The sequence below is a fragment of the Rousettus aegyptiacus genome, unplaced genomic scaffold (assembly GCF_014176215.1).
Source record: "Rousettus aegyptiacus isolate mRouAeg1 unplaced genomic scaffold, mRouAeg1.p scaffold_m13_p_7, whole genome shotgun sequence".
NCBI classification, from domain to species: domain Eukaryota; kingdom Metazoa; phylum Chordata; class Mammalia; order Chiroptera; family Pteropodidae; genus Rousettus; species Rousettus aegyptiacus.
The window spans coordinates 111,593,376-111,615,136 of record NW_023416310.1 but is presented as its reverse complement, the minus strand read 5'-3'; the positions used below and the strand labels follow the sequence as shown (position 1 = coordinate 111,615,136).

The following is a 21,761-nucleotide window of genomic DNA, read 5'->3' as shown; positions in this document are numbered from 1 at the left end:
TTGAAATATGAAGTTTTTCCACAGCCATTATATTTTTGTTTTCTGGTAGCTTGGTGTTTTATCATTTCTTTACTTTTGTGTTTCTGTGTGTTATTTTAGTTTGGTGGTATTATATCATTTTTCTCTCTGTTCCCTTTCGTTTTATGTTATATGTTTCAGATGAGGATTTTTATTTGTGTGATTACAATTATGTTCATGTAAATGAAAGTTTCATATATATAGTAGTTTTTTTATATTTAGCTTGTATCTCTTTCAAATTCTCTTTCAAATTCAGACCTTTACTCTCTCCTGTTTTCTGTTTTTCTTGGCTCAAATTATTTCAATTATGCTGTGAGTTTACTTCTGAGTTGTAATAGCTATTGTTTTCTCTTTCTCTTTTACAAATGTTTTTGTTTTTTAACCATTATGTAACATTTGAGTTTCTAACACCCTGTTCTTAATAAGGTTTGCAATTTCCTGATTCTGTCTGCCTATTAGCCATCTTACTCACAGTTTTGTATCATTTTGCTTTGTGTTTTAGATAGAATGACCCTTTTCCTATAAGGCAGTCTTTGTGGTAGAAAATTTCTTCAGCTGCTGTGTGTCTGAAAATGCCTTTATTTCTCCTTCACATTTAAAGGAGAACTTTGCTGGATATATCATAATTTTTCCCTTTAAATAGTTTGAATATTTGCCTTCACTTCCTTCTAGTTTGCAAAGTTTCTGCTGAAAAGCCAGAAGATAATCTAATAAGTTTTCTTTATTACTATCTTTTTCTTGGTTGCCTTGAGAATTCTTACTTTCTAATTAATTTTTGACAGTTTTAATATAATGTGCCTTGGAAAAGACCTTCTTGGATTGAGATAATTAGGTGTCCTGTTTGCTTTTTGGAGTCAAGAATCAAGTCCATTTCATATGTTTTGAAAATTCTCAGTTGTTTGAATAGGTTCTCTGGTCTCTTCTCTCTCTTCTATTTTTCCGATATACTCATTATTTTTATACTTTTTTTCTGATGGTGTCAGATAGTTCTTGTAGAGTTCTTTTATTATTTTTTTCACCCTCGTCTCTCTTCTTCCAACTGTGTCATTTCCAGATTTCTGTCTTTGATATCACTAATTCTTTCCTCTACATAGTCAGCTCTATTTCTTAAATTCATTATTTCATTCTTCATTTTTTTTTTATTGAATAATTCAGTTCCATGAGTTGTACCTGGTTTTATTTAGAGTTTCAATATCTTTGGTAAAGTACTTCTGACTTTAGTGATTATGTTTTTGAGTTTATTAAACTGCCTATCAATTTTTTTTTGTATCTCATTGAGTTTTTTTCAGAACTTCAATCTTGCTTTATTTTTCATATAAATCACATATGTTTATACCTTTAAATTTATTTTCTTAACATTTATTTATTTTTTCTGAGATACCTTTTCACCTTGGTTGTTCATGCTAATTTCTTTTTAAAATTAAGTTTATTGGGGTAACATTGGTTAACACTACTATATAATTTTCAGGAATACATTATAATTCGACATCTGTATATCCTATTGTGTTTTTACCATCCAAAGTCCCGTTTCCTTCAGTGACCATATATTTGATCTTCTTTACCTTACTTCATCCTCCCCCCACCTTCCTATATTTGATTCCCTTTAACCATCTACCTACCACCTCCTTCCCCAACCCCTACCCTCTGGTAACCACTAGTCTATAGTCCATGTCCATAAGTCTCTGTTTGTTTGTCTTGTACATTTGTTGCTTTTAGGTTAATATCCCACATATAAGTGATATCATGTGATTTTCTACTTTTTCTGCCTGGATTATTTTGCTTAGCATGATTATCTCGAGGTCCATCCATGTTGTCGCAAATGGCAGTATTTCATCTCTTCCTATGGCTGAGTAATATCCTTTGTATGTACCACAGCTTCTTTAGCCAATCATTTATTGTAGGACACTTCAGTTGCTTCCATGTCCTGGCCACCATGAATAATGCGGCTATGAACAGCATTGTGCAAATATCTTTTTGGATATGGGTTTTTAAGTCTTTGGGGTAAACACCCAGTAGAGAGATTGCTGGATCATATGGTAGATCAATTCTTAGTTTTTTGAGGAAACTCCACACTGTTTTCTGCAGTAGCTGTACCAATTCTCAGTCCCACCAGCAGTGTATGAGGGTTCCTTTTTCTCCACATCCACTCCAGCATTTGTTATTACTTGACCTGTTGATTATTGCTATTCTAACAGGTGTGAGATGGTACCTCATAGTGGTTTTGATTTCCATTTCCCTAATAACTAGCAATGTTGATCATCATTTCAAATATTTGTTGGCCATTTGTATGTCTTCTTGGGAGAAGTGTCTGTTCAGGTACTCTACCGATTTTTTTATTAGATCATTTGTTTTTTTGTTGTTGTTGTTATTGAGTAGTATGAGTTCTTTATATATTGTGGATATTAGATCCTTATTGGAGGTGTTGCTTGCAAATATATTTTGCCATTCAAATGATTTTCTCTTTACCTTGTTGATGATTTCTTTTGCTGAACAGAAGCTTTTTAGTTTGATGTAGTCCCATCTATTTAGTTTAGCTTTTACTCCCCTTGCTTTTGAGGTCAAATTCATAAAATCCTCTTTAAGTACTTGAGTTTAGTTTCTATGTTTTCTTCTATGCACTTTATTGTTTAAGGTCTTATACTCAGGTCCTTAATCCATTTTGAGTTAATTTTGGTGTGTGGTGATAGATAACAGTCCAGTTGAATTCTTTTGCAGGTGGCTTTCCAGTTTTCCCAGCACCATTTATTGAAGAGGCTTTGCTTTCTCCACTGTATGTTTTTGGCTTTTTTGTCAAAAATTATTTGCCCACATAAATATGGCTTTACTTCTGGACTCTTGATTCTGTTCCACTGGTTTGTGTGTCTGTTTTGTTGCCTATTCTATACCGTTTTGATTCCTTTTACTTTATAGTATAATTTGAAGTCAGGCAGAGTGATGCCTCCAGCTGCCCCCCCCCTTTTTTTCCCCTCAAGATGACCTTGGCAATTCAGGGTCTTTCATGCTTCTCTACAAATCTGATGATTTTTTATTGTATTTCTTTAAAAAATGCCAATGAGATTTTGATAGGGATTGCATTAAATCTGTATAATGCTTAGGTAATATGATCATTTTAACTATGTTGACTTTTCCAATCCAAGAACATGGAATATATTTCCATTTCTTTGTATCTTCCTCAATTTCTTTTAATACAATCTTGTAGTTTTCATTATATAGGTCCTTCACATGTTTCATTAAATTTATTCCTAGGTATTTTATTCTTTTTGTGTAATTGCAAAAGTAATTATCTTCCACTTCTTTTTCTGACACTTAATTATTAGAGTATATGAAAGCTATGGATTTTTGAACATTGATTTTGTATCCAGAAACTCCTTTTTTTGCTTATTTTTTTCTAGTAGTTTTCTTGTGAAATCTTTAGGGTTTTCTATATAGAGAATCATGTCATCTGCAAATAATGACAGTTTGACTTCTTTGTTTCCTATTTGGATGACTTTTATATCTTTTTCTTATCTGATTGCACTTGCTAGGACCTCCAATGATATATTGAATAACAGTGGAGATAGTAGACAGTCTTGCCTTGTTCCTGCTCACCATTAAGTATAATGTTGGCTGAGGGTTTGTCATATATGACATTTATTATGTTAAGGTACTTTCTTTCTATACCGATTTTGTTAAGTGTTTTGATCACAAATGGATGCTGTATCTTGTCGAAGGCTTTTTATGCTTCTATTGACATGATCATATAATTCTTATGTAGTAATTTGTTTGTGTGGTGTATCACATTAATCAATTTACGTATGTCAAACCATCCCTTTGCTTCTGGGATGAAGCCCAGTTGATCGTGATGTATAACCTTTTTAATGCGTTGCTGTATTCTGTTCGCTAGTATTTCATTTAGGATATTTGCATGTGTGTTCATGAGAGATATTGGTCTAAAATTTTCTTTTTTTGTGTTATCTTTACCAGGTTTTGCTATCAGAGTGACATTGGCTTCATAAGATCAATTGAAAAGTATTGCCTTCTCTTCAATTTTTTGGAAGAATTTGAGAATAGGTATTAAATGTTCATTGAATGTTAGGTAGAACACACTGGTAAAGCCATCTGGTCCCAGACTTTTACTTTTTGGTAGGTTTTTGATGATTGTTTCAATTTTCATGCTACTGATCGGTCTACTTAGATTTTCCAGATCTTCTTGATTCAGTCAAGGAAGGTTGTATTTTATTATGAACTGGTCCATTTCTTCTAGATTATTAAATTTCATGTTATATACTTTTTCATAGTATTCTTGTATGACCCTTTGTATTTCTGTGATGTCAGTTGTAATTTCCCCTTTTTCTTCCCTGATTTTGTTTATTTGTGTCTTTTCTCTTTTTTCTTTAGTGAGTCTAGCCAGAGGTTTATTAATGGTATTGACCGTCTTAAAAAACTTGCTCTCCTTTGCATTTCTTATATTTTTTTTATTTGTTTGTTTTAAATTTCATTTATTTCTGCTCTATTTGGATTTCTTTCTTTTTGCTGAGTTTAGGCTTCATTTGTTCTTCCTTTTCTAGTATTTAAGTTCTTGTTTCTGGAGATAAGCCTGTAATTATATGAACTTTCCTCTTAGTACTGCTTTGGTGTGTTCCAAAAGTTTTGTTATGTTGTACTATCATAATCATTTGTATCTATGTATCTCTTTATGTCTCTTTTTATTTCTTCCCTGACCCGGATATTCTTCAGGAACATGTTGTTTAATCTCCATGTACTTGTGGTCCCTCCTGCTTTCTTTTTGCAGTTGATCTCTAGTTTTAAAGCATTATGATCAGGGAATGTGTTTGGTATGATTTCACCCCTTGTATATTTGTTGGGGCTATCTCTGTGTCCCAGTATGTGGTCGATTCTTGAGAATGTTCCATGTGCACTAGAGAAGAATGGATAAGCAACTGTTTCGGGATGGAAGGCTTTGTAAATGTCAGTTATATCCAGTTGGTCTAATGTGTCATTTAAGGATATTATGTTCTTATTGATTTTTCCTTTTGGATGATCTGTCCATATCCGACAGTGAGGTATTTAGGTATCCTACTACCATAGTGTTTGGGTCTGTTTCTCCCTTTAGTTCTGTTAGTAATTTCTTTATATATTTTGGGGCTCCCTTATTGGGAGCATAGATATTAATAAGTGTTATGTCTTCTTGATATATGATTCCCTTTATCATTAAGAAGTGTCCCTCCGTATCTTTCTTTACCTTTTTTATTTTGAAGTCAATTTCTTCTGATATTAGTACCATTACTCCTGTAGTAGAAATAAATGGCATTCATTTCTCTGAATGCCATTTGCTTGAAATATCATTTTCCACCCTTTCATTTTGAATCTATGTTTGCCTTTGAAGCTGAAATGTGTCTCCTGGAGGCAGCATGTGGTTGGCTTTTGCTTTTCGATTCATTCTGTAACTTTGTGCCTTTATTAGTGAGTTCAGTCCATTTACATTTAGGGTGATTATTGAAATATGAGGTCTTCTTATAACAATTTTATCATTTGCTTTCTGGTATCTTGGTGTTTCCATTGCTTCCTCATCCTTGTGTTTCTGTTTTTTTAATTTTGGTTGGCTTTTGTAGGTTTTGCCTCTGGTTCTTCTTGTTTCATGTCATAGACTTAAGTTCTGAATCTTCTCTGTGTCATTATTATTACAAATATGTAAAGGATAGTTATATATATACAGTTCTACATTTTCTTTTGCATGTTACTTATCTTCATTTCTCTTTGTGAATTTGGATCTTTCCATTTACCCCTTTTCAGTTATTATTATCTCAAGTTGTCCCTGTGTATGCTGTATGTTCATTGCTATCTTGCTTTATTAATTCTCTTCTTATTATTTAAGCTTAATGCCCTGTTCTTAGTAAGTGTTACTCTCCTCTGATTCTGTTTGCCTGGTAGTCACTTTACTCCTAATTATGTTTTTTTGTTCGTTTGTTTTTTTGTTTTAGGTGAATTGACCCCTTTCAGTATTTCCTGTGGTACATGCCTCATAGTGGAGAATTCCCTCAATTTTTGTATGTCTGGAAAGGTCTAAATTTCTCCTTCATATATAAAGAAGAGCTTAGGTGGATATGTTATTTTAGGCTGGTAGTTCCTTTCACTTAGCAGTTTAAACATTTGATTCCATTTTTTTCTGGCTTGCAAGGTTTGCGTTGAGAAGTTCGAGGATAATCTAATGAGTTTTACTTTACAAGTTACCGGGTTTTTTCTCCCTTGCTGCCCTGAGAATACTGTCTTTTTCATTGATTTTTGATTATTTTAATACAATGGGTCTTGGAGAAGGCCTTTTTGGGTTGAGAAAATTGGGTGTTCTGTTGACTTCTTGAATTCCAAGTTCCAGTTCCTTTCTTAAATTTGGGAAATTCTTGTCCACTATTTGAAAATGCTTTTTAGTCCCTGCTCCTTTTCTTCACCTTTGGTAATGTCCATTATTCTTATGTTTCCTCTCTTGATGATATCTGCTATTTCTTGAATTTCTATTTCATTAATTTTCATTCTTCAGTTTCTCTCTTCTTCCTTTGATTTATTTCTAGATTTCTGTCTTTGATATCACTGATCCTATCCTCCATTTGGTTGACTCTATTCCTAAGCTTGCTATTTCATTTTTCAATTCTTGCAGTGATGTTTCCTCTCCAGAAGTTCTATTTGATTCTTTTTGAGGTTTTCAATCTCCTTTCTCTGCTCATCTAGGTGTTTTTTCAATTCCCGAAATTGTTGCTATGACTCATTTTTGGAGTCACTAAGTTTTTTTAGAAGCACACTATCCTTAATTCTCTGTCATTTTAGTTGCATATTTCTATGTCTGTAAGCTTATTTTCTGGAGATTTTCTCTTTCTTTCTGAGATGCCTTGTCACCTTGGTTATTCATGGTGTTTAATGGACTATATCTCTGCCTGGGCATTAATAGAAGTGTAGTCTGCTGTTTTTCCAGAATGAAGATTTATTATATAAAGGTCTCTCTTTGGCCTGCTGCAAAGAATGCACTTTTCTTTTGGTTTCCAGTATGTGGTGCCTAAGCCTCTTGGATCCCTGCTTTACATAAAGTCTTAAAAATGCTTTTCTATTTTGTTGTAGATATTAAATCACACTTTCTACCCTCACTTTCCGTCCCTGTCAGTATTAGCAACAGTTTCGGTAGTGTTTGCTCGGATTTCCCTGGGGCTCCGCAGTGTTCTGTCTTGGAAGGTATTGGGGGGAAGAGCCCTCAGGGTTGGGTGTCAGGGGTTGTAGCTTAGCCTCAGTTTTGCAGCTGTTGGTGGTAAAAATCAACTTGTTTTTTTGCTGTCCAGCTTCTTCGCGTTCTGTCCTGATAACAGGGCCCTACCACCAGCAGTGGGGAGCTCACAGTTTTTCCAGGTGTGCCTGTTCAGGAAACTCACCATTCATTCTCCCTCCCCCTCCTATAGCTAGCTCTGGTGGCTGTGAGAGGAAACTTCTTTATTTCTCCCAGTCCACCCTCTGACATCCAAGGTTCTGACCTGAGGTAGCTCTTATGCACAGATCCCATGCTCAGACGTGCTGGTGTGCAGTTTGGGTGTTTTTTGTTGAGTTTTATATATTCGGCTTATTTTGTTCGAGGGGAAAAATTTGAGGATGTCTCTCACTCTGCCATGTTTTCAAAGATTCCCCTGTTCATAGTATTTGATATATTATTTATTTGTCTAAGCATTTGTGAAAATTTACTCTGCTTAAAATTTATTTTTATTATTATTAAGAGTGATCCTTTTTAGCAGATTAACAAGAAGAGGTTCTTCTTTTGTTTTCCAGTAAGAATCTCTGCTCATCACTGGTACTGGCTGCAGTGTATGTTTTAGTTATGGTTGCACAGATTCTCTTATGGAGAGCATGGATGTGGAGGGTATGTTCTGGGATGATGGAGGAGGTGGCCAGACTTTATGACTCAGCTTTCTACCTGGCAATAGCTATTGCTAGAGCATAGCTGTCACACCTCTGCATTCTCTTTGTACCTGGTCTTTACCCTGACCACTGGGTTCTGTTGTAGTAAATACTGACCACTCAGGCAAGAATGACAGGGGTACAGAGAGTTCACTCTGTCCCTTAATTTCTTCCATCTTTTTGTGTTTTGCAGGGAGCTCCTGGCTTTGTTTGCAGCACTAATCTCCACTTCTCTCCCTCTCCTCCTCCCTTGCTCACTTGATTCACCGTCTTTCAGATGCTCTGATGCACAGCTCTCTTAGACTTATTTGTGTATTAGGCTGGGCATATTTTGTTGGATTATAGCTTTTTAATTTGTTGAAATTTTAGAGGAGAAATCAAGGGAACCCCACACACCACCGTGCTTCTGATGTCACTCAGGATTTCTTAGTTATAACATTAAAAGTTGATTTATAAAATAAAAAACTAATAAATTTGACTTTTTCAAAATCAAAAATTGCTCTATAGAAGACACATGTTTCCCAGTCATTCCAATCCTAGGTCTTTGCCTAAGAGAAACAAAATCACATGCTTATACTAATTATAGTGATTGATAATTTTATTGGGGAAAACCATCAATTTCTCAAACAGCTAATTTAACAGTTTTAGGTGTAATAGCCCCAACTAGAAACAACTTATATGTTCATCTAGAGTGAAATGGATAAGCACATTGTGGTGTATTGATGCCGTGGAATCCAACTCAGTGTTAAAAAAAAATGAACTATTAATACATACAACAACAAGAATAAATCTTAAAATAATTATTCTTAGTGAATGAAATCAAACAAAAAAGAGTACATACATTATAATTCCATTTATTTAAAATTTTACAAAATAGAAAAGAGTCTAATAACAGAATGCAAATTAGCATTTGCTAGAGAAGGCAGACAGGAAGGAGCAAGAGGGGAAATAGTGTAAAGGCAGGTGAAAACTTCAGGAGCAGTGTGTATAACTCCTTTGATTGCTATGACAGTTTTACAGGGTGGAATTATGTCAAAGCTATCAAGTTGTGCACTTTATAAATATTTGCACTTAGTTGTATATTAATTATATCTCAATAGAGCTATTAAAATAAATTTAGAAATTTAAAGTCTGATGAAGCAGTTTCTTGGTTTAATTTTTGTAATAATGCTGTCTGTCTCAAAGATTAAATCACAAGTGGAGAAAGAAGAGTGAGTGAGAAGGTAAAGGCTGTCAGTTTAGATTTAAATCAATTGAGATCAACATGTAAGAGTCTACGAATTCAGATTTCAGTAGGGTTTGGAAGCATATGGCATATTATTTCTGGAGAATAAAGTTTGAGTCACTGCACTCCTAGAATATCTTGTCTTGGGAAAACTTCTTAGTGATGATTCATTTTATTACTATATAGTGAATTGTTTGTTTTTATTGTACAGACTTATAATTTAAATGGGAAGAAAAGCATTGTGTTCACAAAGCTAATTTCACAGTGTATTAAGGGAATCCATTGGTCTCTTACTCATTAGCAAGTAACAAGACTCTAGAGAATCTGAAAGAGACAACTGGCTTGTAGTCCCAAGGGAGTGAGACAGTAAGCATATTCCAGGGTCCTGTGGGAAGAAGTGGCTGTTCTCCTTTGGAGACACTTTTGAAAAAATTCTGACAGTTCAAGTGAGTGAAAGATTCTGTTAATTAAGTAAAAGGCAAACTTCCCACAGGACATTTGAAATGAGGCTCTGCAGCCCTGCTGTCACTAACATGAGGTGTTTTCCTTTAGAGAGTGCTATCTTTGGTCCCCCAACCGCAGCTCACATTAAGTTTGCAAGTTATATTGGAGCCACACACTGGCCTAAGGGCCTTGCATGCTGAACAGTGAAAGTGAAGCTAGGTTAATTTGTCAATGTCACATAGATACGTGCATTTTCATTCCTTAGAGAGAGTTGCCAGTATCTCCTTGTGAGAATAATCACCATTTACTGAAAAGATTTTTGGAAACCAGCATTTACAAGAAAAACAGATAGGCTGGCCTTGAATAGGCATAAGAGGTTATCAGCTTACCTGAACAATTGCCTAAGGGTGGTTATGTTTTCTCGGAATTTTCTAACCATAGGAAGCATTCTTTGATATGTAAAATTTTAATCACTGAACATAAATGATGGAATTGCGCCTTGGAGACAGAGGTGAGAATGTGTGAATGGTGCAATAGCAGTAAATTCTCCTGGACTTTATTTCCAGCCTTGTCTCTAAGTAACTATACCTTACTCCTCCAAGAAAATAATTGCACTTTCTGTTAGAGCATCTTCAGAAGTAAAGATCTAGAAGACTACAGAGTTCACCTAGCCCATCTTTTTCCTGTGCTTTATTTTATAGCACAGTGACAGTGAGTCATGTGAGGTCACCTTAACAGCAAAAGTAAACTTTGAGCCAAACTTCTGGTCTTTCCATTATCTGTTCACTGTTTTAGAAATAGAGAAGAAACATTGAATCATGACAAAGAATAGACTAGGGGACTAGGATATATCATGTACTTGTGAAAACTCATGCAGTTTTCTGAACATTTCAATATTGGTTTCCCTGTCTGAAAAGTAGAGATAGTATTTTTTTTATAGAGTCATAGTTTATTTTTTAAGTCATTCATAGAACCTTCAGTGTTCCAGGAATAATACTAAATGTGGGGGTTATCAAGATAAATGAGACATGGTTGCAGCACTCAAAAACCCATGGGCTAGCAGTGGAGACAGATGCATCGATAAAAGTTTAAATTCAAAGAGATGAGTATGACAAAACATTACAAAGCACTGCTTAAAAGTTGTTAATATCTTCATAAATGCTAAGTAATTAATGATTCCTCACATCAGCAATCCCAATCACCCTTTCCTCGGCCATTTCTAGAGATCCTTTATCTATATTTCTGTAGTCTCTCTTATTTTACTCCTGTCTCACTTTAGGGCTGTGCTCATTTTCACCTTCCTCTCCCTGCCCTGCCGACCCTGCTCATCACTGTTGATCTCTACTATTTCTAACCAGTCTGTAACACACTCCACCTCAGCACCTCGATTCCTCGCCCTCTTATCTTTAGCATATAGGTGTCTCTACTTATTGTGGGCACTCATGAAAGCAAGTTTTTAGAAGAAAAGCATTCCTAAACTCTACAGAATTTGAAAAGCAGCAGAGCCTGGTTATAGAGCTATACACAGTCCTAGCCGGAAACCTGACTCTGCTCCCTGATAGCCATATGGGGAATTCCATAACCTCGGTGTGCCTCAGTGTCATTTCTGCAGAATGGAGATAATGCAAATATTGTGAATATTTCTTGAATTAATATTTGTAGCATTCTTAGTAAAAGCTACTTAAAATTTGGCAAGTGAATCCTTGTCATTTTCTCTTTTGTGTCTGTTGCTGCAAAAATTATCTTATTTGGTGGGATGACTTACACAATTCCTGGAAATGCTGTATGTCTCATCCATTTTATGTTCCCGTTAGGTCTCTGGAGCACCAGGATCCAGGGGCTCATTCTACGTGATGATATAGTGAAAGGAGTAATCTCCCTTTATCATTCCACTCTGCTTTCCCTCCAGCAGAGATTAAGATGACTTGGAGAAGAATTTATCTCTTAATGAGATTCAGGGTACAATTCTAAATATGTTTTCTTCCAGAAGGAGGAAGGTGACAACTGGCCTAAGATTCTATAGAGAGAACACAAAGGTCACTGATACTAGGAATAACATTTCCTAGTCTTCAGTTTCTGTCAGAGTTTCTGACAGAATTAGGATGCTAGGGGTGGTAAGTGTGGGTGGGTGTAGCAGTGAGAATTCCAAAGAAGCTGCACTTTAAAGCCCACATTCCCCTCCCCACCCTTACCAGCACTGTCATTCCCTTACTCCTCCGTCTTGAACGTGCCCATCCTCATGTTTTCATTTGTCTATAACATCAAATGACCAACAGCACCTAATCTCAATTGAAGAGCAGTGATCCAAGGACAGGAGCTTATTTCGTTTTATATTTGTTGGTAATAAATGACCATTGGTTTCAATAACACATTCTAGTTCTATAAAGATCTGCAAACTAATATCACATCTACTGCTTTTGAAAATACAAAATTCCAAGATTAAGACCAATTTTAGTGCCAAGCTTGGAACCAGACTGCCAGTTGGAATGGAACTGATAAAGTCATAACTATCAGCAAATTTGAAGATTTGACTGTATGTATTTATCTAGCTGAGCACTAGCTTCACCTTTCATAGAAAGCTGAGATTTCTTGGTGAAAAGGCATACTTAGACCATGAAGGGTAGTAAAATTTTGTTGTAGCTTGAGTTCTGATTCTATAACTTAATTACTTTTGTAAATTTGAGAAAATCGCTTATTCTCTAAAACTAGTTCACTCTCATATATAGTAAAAGAAACATGTTTCTTTTTTCCTCTGAATATATTTTTTTTGCCATAAACATAGGTTTTGATTTTTTTTTCTCTTGTGTACTGGGCATGTGATTCCTTAAAAAAGAGTAGATCTCAACACATATTTGTTAAAAAATTATGGACTACTTCTCCTGATGTTCTTTATTTTTATCTTTTCTTGTCTTTTATTACTGTAGATACACATAAGACCTTTTAGAGTTTTATTTCAACCATGACTTGTATGCTATTCTTCTAATTGTTTTTAAATGAGTACTGTACTGGGATGTTGATTGAGCAGTATGTACAAAGATGATATATCAAAAGATATTATTATCAATTTAAATTTAAACAGGGATGAATAATGCTTAGTGTCCTTGTTAAAATAAATTACAAACTTTTTTTTAAAACTATACATTATTGCACTTAGGTTACTTCCATATCTTGGCTATTGTATACAACGCTGCAGTGAACACTGGGGTGAATATGTCTTTTCTAATTAGTGTTTTGGTTTCCTTTGGATACATACCCAGAAGTGCAAACGCTGGAACATAAGGTACTTATCTTTTAAATTTTTTGAGACACCTCCAAATGGTTTTTGGACATTGTGGTCCATATATACAATGGAATATTACTCAGCCATAACAAATAAAATCATACCATTTGTAATGACATGGATAAACCTAAAGGGTATTACGCTGAGTGAAATGAGTCAGACAGAGAAAGACAAATACCATATGATCTTACTTATATGTAGAATTCAAAGAACAGAGTAAATGAACAAACAAAACAGAAACATACTATTAGATACAGAGAATATTTTGATGATTGTCAGATTGGAGGGGAGCTTAGGGGAGTGGGTGAAAATGGTGAAGGTATTAAGAAGTACAAATTGGCAGTTACAAAATAGTCACAGGGATGCGAAGTAAAGCATAAGGAATATAGTCAGTAATATTGTAACAACTATGTGTAATACCAGGTGAATACTAGACTCATCAGATATTCTATAAATGTCTAACCACTATGCTGTACACCTAAGAGTAATATAAAATAATATTGAATGTCAACTCTGATCAAAAAATAAAAATACAAAACTACTTTATTATGACAAAGAACCATAAGAACAGTTTGTTAAAACAAAAAATCAATTATCCAGTTGATTGCTTTACATAAATAATTACTGACAAGTGATCAGAGGAACCTTAGTATTTCAAAGTCTCCAAAGTGGCCCTTACACAGAGCTTTAATAATATTAATATCTATGTGATATGCTGACAATATCATACAAGAATAAAATTGGGAAGCATTTCAGTTGACAATTTTCTTTTTTATTCTCTACTTTTTCTAACATCTTTTTCCTCTTATTCCATCTCCTTTTCTCTGTCCTACCAATTCTCTTTCTCCTCCCAATTCTCAGTTAATTTATGATCTTTCAACTACTTTTTTCATAAATCATTTTAGTACTAGAGTTGAATGACCTCTGATAGCTGGTAGACATAGCTCTGGAGAATTGAGTTTGTCAAAGTAAACAATTCTTTTATTTTGATGAGTCATCTTCACCAAAGTGAATCATAGTAGAGATATAGCAATCTTGAAGTGTCTACATACTGACAATTTCTAATACATTCATCCATTTTATGATGTGCTATACTATACTGAGAGAGAACTATAAAATAGCATTATGAAAAATATATATCATAATTACATTTTGACTAAAAGTGTTGCAATTCAAGGAAAATTAAATATTTAAAGAAGAAGGTAAAATATGTTATGTGCTGATGGTAAGACAAAGTAATATGTGTTGTCAAAATTTAGAGAAAGAAGAGATTAATTTATTATTTTTAATAATAAATTGTTTTTCAATTATATTTGCCATAAAATGTTATATTAGTTTCAGGTGCACTACATAATGATTAGACATTTATATAACTTATGAAATGATCACATCAACAAATCTAGTACCCATTTGACACCATACGTAATTATTAAAATATTATTGACTATATTCCTTGTGCTATAGTTTACATCCTCATGACTATTTTGTAACTACCAATTTGTACTTCTTAATCTCTTCCCTTTCTTTATCCATACTTTCATCTCCCATCCAATCTGGCTATCTTCAAAATGTTTTCTGTATCTATGAGTTTATTTCTGTTTCATTTGTCTATTTTGTTCTTTAGATTCCACATGTAAGGGTTATCATATGGCATTTATCTTTGTCTGATTTATTCCACTCAGCATAACTTTCAGGTTTATTCCTATTGTGGCAAATGACAAGATTTTATTCTTTTTTATGGCTAATATTCTATTGCATATACATACTACCTCTTCTTTATTCAACAGTCTATTGGTTTTTTATTTGGCAGGAAATGGGAAAACTTTTTAGAAGTCTTCAGAAATATGCTGGTGAGATCAGGAAATTAAGTGATGGGTAGGATTTGATAAAGTTTGTATTCAAGAAAGGTTGGTTTAGGTAAAAAGAAAACTGCATAACTAAATATATGGAGAAAGAAAAGCATGGATACCTCTCAGAAGACTGTAGTTTAAGTTGTTATAGGAAAAAAGTTATTGTAATGAAAAAAATCAGCCAGGTAAATTAACAGCAAACTTGTTGTTCAGTAGTTTATGGAGGACATTTAAAAATATTCCCTAGAGAGGAATTTGATTATAGATATGTTTTAAAATGATTGTGGTTTGAAGAATAAGTATACTTGACAATCAGGAGAAGAGATATTAAAATCTTCGAATCGAGTGTAATAATAGGTTTGGAAAGGAGGGACATGTCCAAAAGATATTGATAGTTTAATATGGTTGGGCTGAAGAACCAATTAAATATAGAATGAAAAAAAATCAAAGGTGGCCTCAAGAGTATAAGACTTAATGTTTGTGGTAATGAAGTGGTGATGGTAAAAACAACAAAATGGTAAGAGATGTGCCCTGATTTTGGCATGATAAATTAGAAGTGTTGGCAGGATATCTGGTGAAAGTGTTTAAGATTTTGTTGAACTTTACATACTTGTGACATTTTATAACTACAAATTTATACTTTTTAATTTCCTCACTGTTTTTTACCTTACTCCCTAACCCCTCCCATTTGGTAGTTATTAGTTTGTTCTCTGTATCTATGAGTTTATTGTTTTGTTTGTTCATTATTATTTTTAGATTACACATATAAATGAAATAATGTGGTATTTGTCTTTGACTTATTTTACTTAGCATATAGTCAATGATATTGTAATAACTATAAATAGTGTTGGGGGGTACTAAACTTATTGGGGGGATTACATTTACATGTTATATAAATGTCCAACCAGTATGATGTACACATGAAACCAATAAGATATTACATGTCAACTGTAAGTGAAAAAAAAGTTGTTGGAAATACAGAAATGAGCTCAAAAGAGGCCAGACAGATCAATATATTGCTGTGAAAGATTGAACCCGTGGATTCACTGCTGTCATACGGCATCCTTGTTTAGAGTGCCCCATGACTGGTTTAACACCCTGATGTTACTGTTTTGGAACTTCCAATGATTTTGAACACAGTGACCCATATTTTCATTTGCCATACAAAATATGTGGTTGCTCCTACAAGAGCTATTAAGGAGACAAAGAGAAAATAGACAAGAAGAGAGGGTCTACATGAGACAGTTTGGGGAAATGGTTTCACTGACAAGTCAGTAATTACACAGAGACCAAGAAATATGGAGGCACATTGTCTCAGGAAATTCCAAATGATGGGCTTTAAATTCTTGGGTGAGAATTGTAATTATGTAGATATGAAGCAATTTTTAAATAGCGGAGTAAAATGATCAACATTTATTTATCAAACAAGTATAAGACTTGAAAATTGTAAGATTTTAAAAATTGAATGAGCAGTTTATTATAAAAGAATATAATAAGGGAAACCGATGAACATTCAGATTGAAGAGAGGTTCTATGCCCTCTCCAAGGGTGCCACTTCCCCCTCTTCTCCATAATTTCCCTGACCTGAAAGCTCAAGATGTTTTAAAAGCCACATGGGTCTGCTAAGATGTAGGAAAAAGGATGAATAGGAAAGAGGCAATTCTAAAATAAAAGGCTCATAACTGAACATAAGATTTAACAGGTGCCCTATGTTTTTCTCCAACCACACAATAGCTGCAACAGACAAGGCTGAGATATGGCCAAACGAAATGGCACATCCACTGCAGACTTCATTCTCTTGGGCCTCTTCCCTGAGTTCCAATATACCAGCCTCCTGGTCTACCTCATCCTCCTGGCCTACCTTGTTGCCCTCATAGGGAACACCATCCTCCTCCTTCTGATCTGTGTGGATGCCCACCTGCATACCCCAATGTACTTCTTGCTCAGTCAGCTCTCCCTCATTGATTTATTCTACATCTCCAGCTCAGTCCCTAATATGGTCTTCAACTATGCCTCAGGAAAGCACAGCATCTCCTTCATTGGTTGTGGTGTCCAGATGTTCTTCTGCCTGGCCCTAGGTGGTGCTGAGTGTCTCCTCCTGACCCTTATGTCTTATGATCGAGTTGTGGCTGTTTGTGACCCCCTGCGCTACACAGTCATCATGAACCCCAAGGTTTGCTGGCTAATGGCTGTGGCACCGTGGACTGGGGGTGCTGTAAATTCACTCATCCAAACTATTTACACCATGCATTTCCCTGTATGTGGTCTGAGGGAAATAAATCACTTTTTTTGTGAGATGCCTGCCATCCTGAAGCTCTCCTGTGAGGACACCTCAGAGTATGAGATGGTGGTGTTCATGGTAAGTATCATATTCATCCTCATCCCTTTTAGTCTCATAATGGCGTCCTACAGTAGAATCTTCCTCACTGTGCTCAGGATGAACTCACCTGAGGGGAAGAACAAAGCCCTGGCCACGTGTTCTTCTCACCTGACTGTGGTGAGTCTCTACCTGGGGTCAGGCATCGTGGTGTACATGACACCTGGCTCCTCCCATACTCCGGCACTGGATCAAGGTCTCTCTGTGTTCTACACTGTCCTTGCCCCAATGCTGAACCCCCTCATCTATAGCTTGAGGAACAAGGAGGTGCTGGGGTCTCTGAGGAAAGTCTTGTGGAAAAACCTCTTATTGAAATAGTTTAAGAAATATCCCTGTCCTAAAGATCTAAAACCAGTTCCATGTGAAAAATCAAAGCCCTGGCTTGTATCTTTCTTCCAGAATACAGAATTTCTGTTTAGGAAAAAAGTTGTTTTAGTAATAGATTGTTGAACCCCCAGTTACCTTATTGTGTTTGAAACAAAGGGGTTGAGTTCAGCAAAGAGCTGTTTTTATATTAATGTTAGGAGAAAATGGCTTCGGTAGCATATAAATGAAAGCGTAGCTACTCCTTTTCTAATTCATTCACAAGCAAGATGAGGACTCCTGTCATTTTTTTTTTTTGTCATCATAGAGACAGAGAAAGCTGTGACTGCTTATTCCAGTTTATAACTGAGTATCACTGTGGTCTGAGAGGAAAACAAAACAGGAGACAAGGACATTTATTTTTTTCCAGGAAAACTGTTTTCTCCAGGTTAAAGTGTTTTTGTTTGTGTATTTGCTTTGATTGAGTAAAAACCATATTCATTATTTTAGCAACCATTAAATAACTAATTATCTTTTAATTTTTAAATATTTTTTGTTCAAGCCAATAAAATTTTATTCTGATCTTTACTTACATTAGAATTAGAACAGTTCTGTTGATATCCTACCTAGAGCTTGACTCTATTACTCCTCTGACCTCATCTCCTATTTTTTCACACTTTCCCTCCGCTCCTGCCAAGTGAACACAGGATGCACTAAGTGTATAACACTATCGCACTTCTTTCTGCCTGTGCCCTTATTCTAGAATGCTCTTCCCCTCACCTCCTTTTAATCTGCATTTAAAAGTCCAGGCCACCAAACCTAAAATTTCAATACTTCTCCAATATTTTTACATCTCTATTTCCTGACAATTTTATTCTTCTTAGTAATTATTACCACCTAATAAATATAGTGTTGATGGTTTAGGCATTATATTTATCTGTGTCTCTACTACAAAGCAAGCCCCACCAGGCCAAGGATTTTTTCTGTTTTGTTCATTTTTGTATCCCCAGTGCCTAAAAAAGAGTGTGACACATAGTCTGCACTGTATAAATATATATTAAATGAATGAATAATTACCTGTTATAGACTCAGCCATTTACAGATATACTAGAACTTGGCTTTAGAAGGGTGAATATTTTCTTTCAGTGCAATTTTGCTACTGTTCTGGGCAGTAGGACATCATATGACAGTCTTCAGTTGAACATGAGGGAAGAGAATTCTCATTCGTGATGTGTAGACTGCTTCCACACCCCGCCCCACATTGGTACCACGGCATTATGGAGATGTAAATTGGTCAACACATGCCAATAATGCTGAGATAAAGGATAGAAGTAACCAATATATTTTTGAGAAAGAAGATTTGAGGAGAGATAAATTGGCCATTCTATTTCACCTTTTATGGAAAAATGTTCAAGGTGATAGTGGGGGAGAAACAGAGGAGAGATAAGCAGAGCAGTGTTGCATTAGTAGATTGTACCCTGGAAGGATCTTGTGGATCTAACAATATTACAAAGAAACTGTGTCTTGCTTTGCAGGGAAAAAATTGGCAGTATTTCTTCAAGACCTCAGAAAGAATGAGTATTAAAGTAATGCTTTTTGCCGTAACAGATACTCCACTCAAATCCTGGTGTCTTAACACATTAAACTTTTATATTTTGTTCATAAAAGTCCAACGTGTAGGAAGTAGGTGGGGTATGCGGTCCTGTTTTTTGCAGTGATGCAGATTGACAGAGGTTCTCTATCCCCAACATGTGACTGCTGACATTAGTGGGGCATTGATGGAGCACAGTGTGAGAGGTGATAGTGTCACACCCACTATATACCATTTGTAAGAACTTATGCCACGCCTTACTGAAAGGGAAACTGGGAACCATCATCTAACTCTGCCCCAAGAGGAAAAGAAAACAGGTTTACAGAGCCCTCAGCTAATGGCTTTGTATGTGTCTTGGCACATGTAGTCGATAACACAGTCACTTGCCTGGCAGAAGAGTAAAGCAACAGAATAACATGTACACTCTCGAGTGTTGAGTGCAGCTTCTAAAGGGGACATGGCCACAGGAACAAGATGCAATGGAGGAAATTACATAAACTACCAAAAAACATTTTTATACCCAGTCGGCAACCAGATTTCAACCAATTCATTCATTTCCCATGGGAAAAAAAAATTAAGATGTCAATCAATGTTTACTTTTCCTCAACTATGCTATCATTTCACAAAAGTAATTTTAAAACACGTTATTTGTAGACAGCATAACAGTAATACTCTGTCTTATCCTTGATGTATTTATAAGCTTAGAAAGTTGCAAACTTGCTCTATTTAGAACCCAAATAACATCTAATATGTGGCTCTCTAGAATAGTGACTTGATAGCAAACACTAACCATGTTAATTGCCAGGCTTAAATAAAGATAATGAGGACTAAGATCTATTTATCGCCTAAGCTATTGTTATTTTTAAAGATTTATCATTCCTGGAAAAAGTTTAAAAAATTTTTAAAACTTTATTAAATTTATTGTGGTGGTATTGGTTAATAAAATTATATAGGTTTCAGGTATACAATTCTATAACACGTCATATGTATTTTGCATTCTGTCACCATATACTTGACACCCTTTACCTATGTCTACCCACCTTCCCACCACTTTCCACCTGGTCACCAATAAACTGCTGTCTGTGTCTACGAGTTTTTGATTGCCTTATTTGTTTGTTGCTTTCAGTTTTATACACATGAGTAAAATCATATGGTTCTCAATTTTTTCTGTCTGACATTTTGCTTAGCATGATAATCTCAAGATCCATTCATGTTGTTGCAAATAACAGTACTTCATCTTTTCTTAGGGTTGAGTAATATTCCATTGCATATATGTACCATATGTCCTTTATCCATTATCTATTGAAGGACAGTTTGGTTGTTTCCATGTCTTGGCCATGGTGTGAATGATGCTGCTATGAACATTGAGTGCATATATCTTTACGAATAAATGTTTTCAAATTTTGGGGATAGATATCCAGAAGAAGGATTGCTGAGTCATATGGTAATTTTATTTTTATTTTTATGAGGAAACTCCATACTCTTTTCCACAGTGATTATACAACTTCACCTTCCCACCAGCAATGTATAACCTCTCCAGCACCTGCTACTCCTTGTCCTTCTAACATGTGTGAGATGGTATTTCATTGTGGTTTTGATTTGCAATTCCCTAATAGCTAGTGAAGTTGAACATATTTTCATATATCAGTTGGTCATTTGTATGTCTTCTTGGGAGAAGTGTCTGTTCAGGTCCTCAGACATTTTTTCTTTTTGGCTTTATTGAAATATAATAGAAAATTAGTTGTTTATATTTAATTGTACAGTTCAATGATTTTTTTCAATTATAGTTGGCATACAATAATATATTAGTTTCAGTTGTACAATATAGTGATTACAGATCTATATAATTCACAAGGTGATCACCCACTAAATCTAGTACCCCTCTTTCTCCTTACATATTTATTACATTAACTATTTCCTTATGCTACATTTTATATCTCCAAGTCTATTTTGTAACTACCCATTGTACTTCTTAATCCCTTTGCCCTTTTTCGCCATCCACTCAACCCCCCTCCGACCTAGTAGCCATCAAAATATTCTCTGTATCTATGAGTTTATTTTTATTTTTTTGTTGTCATTGTTTATTTTATTTTTTAGATTCCACATGTACATTAATTATGCAATATTTATCTCTCTAGCTGACTTATTTCATTCAGCATAACACCCTCTAGGTCCATCAAGGCAATATCATTTCCCATTCTCCTCTTCTTAGATTGTGTCTTTTCATCTGGAGTGTCTCATAGGCAGCATAGGTAGGGGTCTTGATTTCTTATCCATTCAGCCACTCTATCTTTTAGTTGGAGCACTTAATTCATTTCCATTTGAGGTACTTGTTGATAGAAATGTAGTTATTATTATTCTTTATTTCTGTTTTTGATACATATTTTTTTCTTCTTAAAGAAGTCACTCCAACATTTCCTATAATACTGGCTTGATGTTGATGAATTCCTTTAGCTTATTTTTGACTGGGAAGCTCTTTATCTGTCCTTTAACTCTAAATGATAGATTTTCTGGATAAAATATTTTTGGTTGTAAATCTGGGGTCTTCATCACATGAAATATTTTGTGCTAAGCCTTTCTGTCCTGAATAGTTTCTTTTGAGGAATCCATTGCTAGTCTTATGAGTGCTCCCTTGTAGGTAACTAACTGTTTTTCTCTTGCTGCTTTTAAAATTCTCTCCTTTGTATTTAACCCTTGGCATTTTAATTATGATGTATCTTGATGTGGGCTTCATTGAGTTCATTTTTTGACAATTCTCTAGGCTT

The 21,761-nt window shown here is 35.0% G+C and overlaps 1 protein-coding gene across 1 annotated transcript; it reads left to right on the top strand.

Moving 5' to 3' along the window:
• Positions 1–16,481: 16,481 nt before the first annotated feature.
• On the top strand, positions 16,482–17,420 carry LOC107500357 (olfactory receptor 2T27-like). Its single transcript, XM_016125479.2, has one exon. It carries the CDS (start codon positions 16,482–16,484, stop codon positions 17,418–17,420), a length of 939 nt encoding a protein of 312 aa, XP_015980965.1.
• The last annotated feature ends 4,341 nt before the right edge of the window (positions 17,421–21,761 follow it).